Consider the following 11,774-nt stretch of genomic DNA (forward strand, 5'->3'; position numbering starts at 1 on the left):
GAAGGGTGCAATATCAACTCATAAATTCTTATTTGAGCATTAACACTCCCTCCACTATAACCTTAACTTACTCAATTGGTCATGCTCTTTTCTTTACTAATCACTTGACCATGAATAGTCTCTTAGAAATGTTTTCTTTTCACCTATGCTCATACTTTTTCTTCATATTTTTACTCTCAATTCAACTGGACCTAACTTCAAATTAATATAGAATAGATATTTTTTAACTCTTTCTAACATCAATTCAACATAGTTACTTTTGTACAAAATTATATATTTATATATATATATATATATATATATATATATATATATATATATATATATATATATATATATATATATATATATATATATATCTTAAATATATTTGTTTTGAAATATTTTCAATACACACATATAAACATATATATCTTAAAGACATTTATTTATATATATATTTTTTATAATTTATTAGAAGAAATTTTTAAATATTTCAACGATTCATAATTGTTACATAAATAATTACAATTATTAGTTGGTTTAAATATAATAGAATTGATTGTGAAGATAACCTAACAAAATGGCTAAATGGAAAAGGAAAATATTTCAGCTGCCATCTTCATCTCTAAGTTTTTGTTTATAAAAAGTTCTAACTAAAAAAGTTTCATGATTGAAATTTGTTTTAAATTAAGGAAGATTGATGTCATTTTTTGAAAAAATCAAATCACATAATGAATGGAAAATCAAATGTCTATCCATGACATCATCAGATTCAGATACAATTACCAAGATATGTGATGTGGGCTTGAGAAAGGACACAAGAGTTTTCCACTACTGTAATAAATAGTTGTAATATATTCAAACTATAACTTCATCATCAATTTTATGAGTTTATGACAGTTGAAAATGATTGACATTTTTTTCTGACTTAATAATTTTGTTGGAATAGGATTGTATTTCCTATGAGATCCCTCTCCACTACTCTTATATGTACTTTCTGTGTGATGGAGAAATCTACATGATATTAAAAATTGTGTATAACTATATATGAAATGTCTTCTATTTTTAGCTACTTCTGAATTTGGATCAGACTTGTATTCATTGAGACAATTGTAATACAATTCTTGATATCTGAATCTTAGTTGTAATACACTCTACAATTACACATCGAACAGCAGCCCTGCCTGTTTTTGGCTTAGCAGCATGCCGTCCGCAGCAAGTAAAACCCATTTACAAGTAGAACGCACTCAAAAATAATCATAACCCAATTGTCAACAAAAAAAAAACGTTTAGTACATCCCACTACAATTATATTTTCCTTTTCTTGTGTGGATTGGGTCGATTACGGCAACTACCTCGCTGTTGTAAGGCAAGAAAAACAAGAGATGTTATGGCGAGAAGAGCGAGAGTTCCTATCGCGAAGAAGAAGAAAATGAAAGCGATAATTGCAAGCATCGGGCTTTTCACTGCATTGGAATATCTAATGGTTGCGATGGCCACGGCTGTCACCGGAAACACGTAAGCCCACCACGTTAACGAAAACCTGAAAGAAAAAAGAATTAACAGATTTTCATACTCACGAGACAAAATAACACTACGTGGGTCGCACCTCCACCACAGTACACCATAATGTGTACTTACCCGGATCCTGAAATAAAATTTATGCGCACTACCTGTCAATGAAAACAACACGTAGAGTATTTATTAAAAAATATTTGAGCACTCATTATTGCAATGAACTGACATAAACTAATGCATTAGGAAAATTCTCATCTATGCAGACAACTAGGAATGAAAACACTAGTCACTAGAATAATAAATATAAAACAGACTATTCTATTAAGAATTCTATAACAAATGGTTCATAATAGTTCTCAAACAAATGGTTCATAACGTTCAATATTTGTTGAACATTTTATAAATGAGATAGAAAGCTAGAAATGAAAACATTAGTCACTAAAATAAATATAAAAGAGAGTATTCTATTAAGGAGCTCTATAACAAATGGTTCATAACATTCAATATTTGTTGAACATTTTATAAATGAGATAGAAAGTTAAGTAGACTTAATAGAAGAAGAATTAGTAGTGTTTGAATTAAGAGACTCTATGCAGATAACTTGAATGAAAACATTAGTCAGTAAAATAAATATAAGAATGAAGAGAAAATTCATATCGGAAAGATATAAATTAAGGTTCAATAATGAACTGTTCATAAAATTTCATATTTATTAAAGATTTTGCAAGTGGTGTAGCAAGTTAAGTAGACTTAATCTTAGAGGAACTCCATGATTAAGTGTGTTTGAATGGAAGTTGTGCTGGGATTGGTGATCTCCAAAGAAAGATCTAGTGTTTGTCCTTTGTGAAGGATGCAATGAGTGATAAGTGCTCCATTCATTCTCATCAAAGATAGATAATTGGATAAGATTGTGTGTAAGTTTTCAAGATTCAACATTTGGAATCATACTCAATGATACATCATCATTTGACATTCTTTCTCTCATCCTCATTTGGAATGTTGACACTTAAAAGCTCACACACAATCTCATTCAAAAGCATGACAATAAGATCATAGATTGTAGAAATATATTACTATTATAAGACAAAGTGTTTAAAATCAAGCACTACTTATAAAATAGGAATAAAAATTATACAACTAAATCTTGATAGTAATATCATACTACCCCTATATCCAATTGGATGACTGAAACATCGTACACTAAGATTTGATTCCTAGTCTAAAAATATGAAAATAGTCAAAGCTGATTTAATTTTTCCAAGCTTATTGTTTCTGTAATGTGTGATGTTTAAAGATGGTCGATTCCAATAAATCAAGACATCATGATACAGAAAACTCAAATTTAATGAAATTTTCAACATTTGTTCTTCATGATCTACATGTTTTATACTCGAAAACAAGAACAAATATCAGACATCTGTTTTTTTAATAGCTAGTGCCAAAGAATAGTGGGAATAGAGAAAGAAAAACTGACCATGGCCGCAAGGAGGAAAAGCGAGAGGAAATAAGGCATCTTGGAGGCGATGCCGAAAGAACCAGAAATGGCTTCCCAGGCGAGACTGGCCGTACTGGGCCCCAAAAGAAAGAGAAAAAACGTGGGATTGAGCTTCGTGGGGAGTCCCGAATTGGTAGGCAGCCTCTGGTAGAGAGTCACAAAGAGCACCGCATAATGAGCGAAGCCCACCGCGAACATGAAATTAGCAGCCTCTTTCCACCCCACCCGCGCCGCCAACATTGCCCCCACGAAATTCCCGACAACTGACAGATACTGCGACGGATTCGCATTCTTCGCCAGCACGCGCTTCCCCCCGGTGAACCATTTCCCATACAGTCTCATCTCCAGCAGAATGACGGGCGTCACGAAGAGGCCGCAGAGAGAAGGGGGGATTGTTTTGGCTACGACTGGAGGCACCGCTAGAGCGAGAAGCATGCACGATATCATCGGTGCGAAGAAGTAGTTTACCTTCATAGGGTGGAAGTACTCCTCTTTCACTGCGCCCACGTAGAGAATGCATTTGAGTCCGTACATGAGAGACACGGTTGTGAGTGTGGCCAGGGCCAAGCACCACACTCCTACTTGTATTGCCTCTCGAATCCTCCACGAGGCTGACATGAATGAGGATGAGGATGATGATGATGATTCGTGAAGTGTTTTCCAAAGAAGTGCTTGGCTGCAAACTGCAAGGCATAGGTGATAGCTGTCTATCTCAAACTCCTCCACTAGAATCACCCATTTCATCCATCTCCTGCCACACCTTAGCCCACCCTCTTCCTGCATCATCAACACAAGCACAGGGAAATTCAAATTGTCTGATGATTTCTACATTTTACAAGAGTTTTGCAATCTGTAAATTGAGTCATTAGTACTTGTTTCTAAATTCGATTGTGTAAGATTTGTTTTTTCATTGGTATTTCGGACCATATTCTATGATTTATCATCAGAATCAGTTCAATCTCTTTTTTCATATTATCTGATTTGATCTATCATGATAATTACATTTTGTGATGCAACCCTCTTCTTATGTCATCATATTGCAAGTGTGTTTTGAAATGTCCATGCAAACAAATCTTATGTCACTAAACCTAAAAACAATACATATGAACAAACACTTCAAACAACATGCCAAACTCAATTAATTTGTTTGCATCAATTTGGTAAGATTTGTTTTTCATTGGTATTTCAGACCATGTTCTATGATTTATCATCGGAATCAGTTCAATCTCTTTTCTCATATTATCTGATTTGATCTATTATGATAATTACATTTTGTGATGCAACCCTCTTCTTATGTTACCATATTGCAAGTGTGTTTTGAAATGTCCATGCAAACAAATCTTATGTCACTAAACCTAAAAACAATACATATGAACAAACACTTCAAACAACATGCCAAACTCAATTAATTTGTTTGCATCAATTTGGTAAGATTTGTTTTTCATTGGTATTTCAGACCATGTTCTATGATTTATCATCAAAATCAGTTTCATTTAGTCTTTTTTCATATTATCTCATCTGATCTATCACTGTAATTACATTTTGTGATGCAACTCTTTTCTTATGTCACCATATCACAAGTGTGGTCTGAAATGTCCATGCAAACAAATCTTATGCAATTAAACCTAATAACAATGCATATGAACAAATACTTCAAACTCTATGCCAAACTCAATCGATTTGTTTGCATCAATGTTTTGGATCACATTCTATAATCTATCATTTATACTGTGCCTTCTAATACAACTCTCCCTTTCTATCATCTCAAGTGATCCATCATCCGAATCTCACTCCATGATCTATAATTAAATTCACACTATATGATACAATAAGTTTGTTTTGTATCATTATCTTATGTAGTCTAACATTAGAATTCCACCCAACAACTTTCTTTTTATATCACCAAATCATAAAAATGTGATTCAGAATATTGATAAAAAATAATAGATATGAACAAACAGTTCTTATGCAATTGAATCTAAAAACTATAGATATGACCAGACAATTCAAACATTTGTTTAACTGAATCAAAGCAAATAAAGATGTGCCTAATAGATAAATGGTACTGGCTATAGAAATCCACCTGTGAATGATTTTCGCTTGCAAGCTTTCGTTTAGGTTTAGTTTTTGTAAGAGTGGATATGGGGGATGTGGGTGGGATTGGAATAGAAATATGCAATATCTCTGCCATGGTGGTGCTAGATGAGGCAGTAGTCATGGCTTTATATTGAAAATAGCGTATTTCTCAATGGAGGCCTTGCTTCAATTGTGAATTGATTGTGGGCTTATAAAGACTCGTTGAAGGGTGAGATTGGGTGGAAACAAGGATCTAAGCTCAATTGCACTGCCCACCATGACATGGCCGACAATATGTAAATGAAAAGGCATTTGCTGCATGATACAAATTACAACTTGAATTGAATGAATAGTAGCAACAATTGGATTACAAGGATTTGCCATACTTTGGCTTTATATGCTGGATTATATGATGAATTATAGTATATTGAGAATATATATATATATCTCAATTAGAAATCCTTATACAACCTTATTGAACTATACAAGTAGATTTTCTTGGGCGCTCTCATTGGCCTTTTGAACTTTTAGATTTCCATTTCTTGACATTTTTTTCTTGGGGTGCTCTGAGTTTTTTTCAAGTGTTTTTTTTATGTTAACATGATTTCATAGTTGGTTGGTGCTCTCATTGACTCTCTGATTATTTTTAATCAGTAGATCTTTATTTCCATAATTAGATACAACTTGGTTGTCTGTAAACATTTTACAGTTGGTTTTCTTTTTTTCCACCGACCTCATGTCATTGACTCTTGATTTTTTAACGCCCATATGTTTTCCCTGATTGAATTCGTGCCATTCAAGGCAAAGCATATTTTATATGTTTATTTATTCCATTAAAGAAAACTGGATTATGACTGTTGTAGACTAGGCAGAGAATGATGTATGTTAGGTTTTCTATGCTACGATTCCTTCTTTCTAGGATGGGAAAAGGAAAGGCTGTTCTTCAACCAGTGGTGACTTTCAAGAGCGACACCTTACTCGCTTAGAGTGCTTGCCAATGGTTGATATGTACTTGTACCTAAGCATCTGTTGGCATGGCTCCATATTATATTTGGACACAAAATAAATAAATATTTACATTTTTTAATTGAACCATTTCTTAGGATCCATCAAAGCATGCAGACAATTCATTTTTTAATATATTTCTCACCAAATAGTTATTTTGAAGTTGTCTTTTCTTGACATAGCTAATTATTGAGTGTATCATAACAAAAGTAATAAGTCATATATAGAGAAATAAAATATTAAAATATATATTATTAAAAGATTTCTTCTACTTAAGTTAGCAATTAGTGTCGATAACAGTATATATAATATGTTATTTTTGGTTCAATTTTGTGTAGTTTAAAGAATTTTATTTGAAGTTAGAGAAAGATTTATTTATATTTCATTGATTTTTATTTTTTCATTTTCTACGTATTCTTCATTTTTCCTCCTTTTTATAATAGAAATGTTCTATTTAAAATTGATTTACTATTGTTGTTATTTGATAGTTAAAATATATTTGTCTATTGTTCTCATTAATTTTTTAATCATTTTCAAAATTGTAATTTCTTTATTACAACAAAAACAAGTATCACCTAGTAACTAACATAGAATTAATTGATTGCTGATTACACAATTTTGAAACAAAAATATATGTAGTTTAATTATAATTGTAACTTTAATCATATCACAAATTAGAATTAAATGTATTATAATTATTTTATTTTATTTTTTAAATGACTATATTTGAAATAAGAAATATTTTATTATTAAAAATATTTATTTATTTTTGAAAAATAATTAATCATTTTATTAAAAAACTAAACAATAACATATCTAAATAATTTGATTAAATAATATTATAATTTAAAAATACTACTACAATTAATTAACATATCTAAAGTGGGACATGTTTATTAACTAACTTGCCTTTAATAGCTATAATTTTGATAATGTTGTAATAAATTTATATTAAATTTCTCCCATGGTTTATAATGTTCTATTGTAAGACAAAATCCCCAAAAACTACAAAGAAAAAAAGAAAATCACATGAGGGGAAAGGGAGATTAGGGCCTGTTTGGTTGCAAGCATAGGAATTGGGAATTAGAAGAGAAAATTTGAATGAGAATGGAAATGGAGAATGAGAATAGGAAATTACAATCCAATCTCATTTATCTCTTGTTTGGTTGCACAAACTTGAATTAAAGATTGAAGGTTCGAACCCCATCAAATTTTATGAATGAAAAAGAAAAAACATAATTTATAGAGGGTTTCATCTTCTCACACGCTTATTTTTAACAAATTCATGTCATTTGCAAAAAGAATCTAAAGCAAAAAATAGTAAAGTGGGTGAATCCAAATCCCACACTGAGCGATCGAATCGCATTGCTGAGCAATCGAATCGCCACTGTGCACTAGTCTTCTGGGAGTAGAATCTAAGGAATATATATTTTTTTAGTATCATCAGTTTGAAAATGGCCATGATTTTTCATTTTGGGGAGCTCCAACAGGAAGTTATAATGAAGTGGATTTGAAAACATTTTCAAATAAGAAAAATTGAAAATGGGAATGGGAATAGCAATTCCAATTACAAGTATTTTGGAGAATGGACAAATGCTTATTTTGGAGCAAAATGGGAATACGTATTCCTATTCCCAATTTCGATTTGGCACACCAAACAGAGAATTAAAAATGAATTCTAATTTTCTATTCCTATTATGATTGTATTCTAGCAACCAAACCGGCCCTTAGGGAAATTAGAAACACAAGGACCTTAGGCCCAAGTCTTGGAGTTCCTTCAAGAAACACAATCCCAAAAAGAAATCAAAAGCCAAAGAAAGGTTAGAAAAAATTAACCGAGATAAGAAAAATTTAAAAAGGAAGGGGATTCCTATTTGGTTTAATTAAAATATAGGGATGACTATGCATAGGATAACAAGTTATAATTTGTCCATCAATCTCTTATTTTTGTTTGTGTATAGATTTCCACTTTGTGGAGAGAAATTTTATGCCACTAAGTTTTCCTAATTTTCCCATATGTGATAGATTGCATTGTAAATGGTTACCTACTTCAGAGTATTAACTCAAACCCATAATCATCTTCATCCATGCATTATTTTCATTGGCCTTATTAATTGGTGTGATTAATATGTTTTATATAACTTGTTTATTAATTGGTCTTATTCTAATTTTATGTCATTTACTTTTTGTGCCTAAGGTCATGTGATATTTTTCATGTTATTGACTTTTTATATAGTGTATAAATATAAATACATACACATACACATGTACACACATATACATGCACATGTATAGACACACACACGCGTGTGTGTGTGTGTGTGTGTGTGTGTGTGTGTGTGTGTGTGTGTTACAAGATCAATACAATAGAGGATCACTTAATGATTGTCTCATGTTATTTAGATATTGAACTCTATAAATGGAAATAATAGACTTTACACCATGTTGTCCTTAAATGGTTGGAAAGGAAATGATAAGTTTGATCAATTTTAAAATCTTAATTTTAAGTTAGTTCCATGTGATGTAGTACCAAATCTTATCTATTATACAACCACTAAATACAAGGAACGTAAAAATATCTTAAGCCCATGGATGATTATATTGAAGTACAAGCTAATAATCAAGTAAATGTATAAAAATATCTACAAATAAAGTAAGAATAAATTCAAATATATGTAGAATTACATAGAAATGAATATAAATAAAATCGATAAAAAATGAAATTTGTCCACAACCAATTTTTTTTGTATTTTTATATTCTATATAAATTCTTCATATTTATAACCATTTTAAAATAATAATAAAAATAATTATTCATTAAAAATACAAGTGACATTTTCAAATGTTAAGAATTGGGCAGCCTCATCCTTTTTAGATGTGTGGACTCTTTGTGAGCCTTTCAACTTCACGAGTAGACCATGGACCTTTTTATCTTCCTCTTATATTTGGCTTTCATATGAAGGTGTTAAAATTCTTAATTTAAGGGCCCGTTTGGCTGTGGGAATAGGAATACGTATTTTGGAATAGAAAATGGGGCTACGTGTTCCTATTCTCCGTTTGGTTCAGCCAATATTTGATGGGAATTTGCAGACCTCAAAATTTATGTTTTCTAAAATTTAAAAAAAATGGAATAGGAATACGTATTCCAATAACACCTATTTTGGTGGAATTGCAAAACCCTATTTTTGAGCCAAAAATGGAATACGTATTCCATTTTTACTTTGTATTCCAATTCCGTTTTGGTGCATCCAAACAAGGAATTCAAAATTTTTGGAATTTACATATGCCTATACCGCACGCCAAACGGGCCCTAAATGTCTATGTTCAATAAACCCTTTTTGTGTGCTTTGATGGGATCCACGTCATCTCCTTCTATTTTAAAAAATAATTTATATTAAGAGAGTTGACAAGGCTGCGATGATGATATTAGTGGAGAAGAAGAATATGTTATTAACGCGCTAAAGCTTCTTCACTTTATTTGCCTTAAATGAAATTATTATAATAATACGAAAGAATGGGATTCCACTTTGGATAATGCACGCGCCTTACCAATGAAAGAGATAACCAAGTGGATAATTGTTATTCCTCTTCCTCATGTGGACCCTAGTTTTTTTCCATCACTTGTTCTTATCTCATATTCACATTTATTTAATTGTTCTACTCAATGTTGGGTGAGGGCATGATACTTTATCTTAAAGGTACATCAATTTGTTTTTAGTTTTTTTGAATAAACAGAATTAGAAGAATATTTTTCAGTTTTTTTTGCGTTTAGTATTATAAGATTCATAATAGGTGATATGAGGAAGAATATTACCAAACCATTGTCTATTGTAAAATTGATAAATATAATAATAAGTATTAAAGACATTCTCATGTTTCTTGTATATTATTATTATTTCAAATCGTATCCTTGTTACATTAAAGCTGTCTAAATGGATATAGACACTAGGTTCACTCCATAACTTATGTGATGTAAGTGTACTAGGATACTCTCAACTGTGGGGCTATATTTAGACTAATAACATCTGTGGTCAATAAGATAAATTTTGTGCATGGTTAACAATTTATAGAGGTAAAAGTCATCGCATTGCATCATATTAAAGAACTAATTTTTGTAGTTGTGGATTTTTTTTTTAAAAGTGTTGGTGTATATCTAATTGAAATTTGAGGTCTACTCTGGATGAGTGAAATTGTATTTCTCACAAAGTGAGTGTTGATTGATAATGCGTGCTGTAAAACTATTTCAGTTTTGTGAAAGATCTATTTTGAGTTTATAATTAAAGGAGATATTTAGGAAGGTTGTTATCATTGTTCAATTGATGTATTTTGAGTGTTGTAGAGTTTCTCCACTATATGAACATTGGAAATTTGTAGTTTTGATACATTTAGTCAATAATATTTTTTTTTTGGTTTTGGGCTTTGCACTACCTTCAAGCTAACACAAATAATGAGAAATGCTAACAAAGTATGTTTTATTGATAATAAAAAGTTATTTAGATGAAAATAAACAAAAAGGCTAGGATAGAGTAGAGTAGATGCATAGAAGGTAAGTGAAATAGAAAGGAAGTGATGACTAGGCAGAAAAAGGAGAGAAAAATAATAGTACAATGTGAGCTACCATCTGAGAAGCATGTAGGAATCAATTCTTTAAAGCGAGATTCTATTTGAGGTTATTGTCTAAGGTATATGTTATTGTGTAACCTAAATGTAAAGTCCATGCAACCAATTTTTATTGTTTTATACTATAATATTGGTGTGAATATTTTGTGACAGATTGTAATACTTTTCTATGATATAAGAGGGAGGAATGTTTTGGTGGTGGGTTTCCTTTTCCCTCCTGAAACTTTTAAGAAACAAATACTTGAACATCCCACTAAAGACCCTCCTAGAAAGACTACGCCATCATCCTTTAGAATTAAAGATATTATAATTCATCATAAGATGTTTATTTATTATGAATATGCAAAAAAATTATAACTTCTTTACCAAATAAAGAGCTCAATGCACAACTCACTAACATAACGATCATCAACAATTTTTTATATCTTTAACAATTACTTTCAAATTCTTTCTTTCAACCTCAATTCTAAAAGAAGTAATTGACAAATTCATTGAAAATTATAAATTATAAATTTTATGTTCGTTTAACAAAAAAATCTATAAGGGTCCAAGATTATAAGTTATTGCCTATGTTCCAATTATCATTCATTAAATTTTATTGATTATAAGCCCACTAAAAATTATTTAGTCAGTCAATAGTCACACATTTTCTAGGAAAAAGGTTAGTAAGCAGATCATTGTGCAACTTTATTGTTACTAATAGTGCATGTTTATTGGGCCATATGTGCCTAATTGTTGGACCAACTGTGCAATTTCTTTACTTGTCAAAGTGATCAAGTAATAGACCAATAGAAAATTTGTTTCATACAACTCTAAAATGACGACTTTTTAGCCCTTGCATGCACAACATTGATTGAACACCATTTATTTTTACTACACGTAAGTTAGAACAATAAACAATTAAGTTGCATACTAAGGCAATCACGAAAAAATGATGAAATTTGAATACAACTTAAGAACTTAAATTGCCCAAAATTCACAAAGTACTCTCTCCTGATGTTAATATTAACCTAATATAATGATTAAGTTATGTAGTTCCTTTCACTAATATTTAAACCCCATTGAAAATGAATGTTAA

At 30.9% G+C, this 11,774-nt stretch overlaps 1 protein-coding gene across 1 annotated transcript; it reads right to left on the reverse strand.

The window, feature by feature from the left end:
- Nucleotides 1–1,290: 1,290 nt before the first annotated feature.
- On the reverse strand, nt 1,291–5,213 carry LOC149542623 (S-type anion channel SLAH3-like). The gene is made up of 4 exons (XM_089796224.1): nt 5,079–5,213; nt 2,975–3,772; nt 1,624–1,655; nt 1,291–1,525 (listed from the first exon to the last, which is right to left on the reverse strand). The coding sequence occupies exons 1-4, from the start codon at nt 5,211–5,213 to the stop codon at nt 1,291–1,293; spliced, it is 1,200 nt and encodes a 399-aa protein (XP_089652350.1).
- Between the last annotated feature and the right edge of the window lie 6,561 nt (nt 5,214–11,774).

This window comes from Cupressus sempervirens, chromosome 8 (genome assembly GCF_028749045.1).
Source record: "Cupressus sempervirens isolate cs-2001-9-10 chromosome 8, ASM2874904v1, whole genome shotgun sequence".
Lineage (NCBI taxonomy): Eukaryota > Viridiplantae > Streptophyta > Pinopsida > Cupressales > Cupressaceae > Cupressus > Cupressus sempervirens.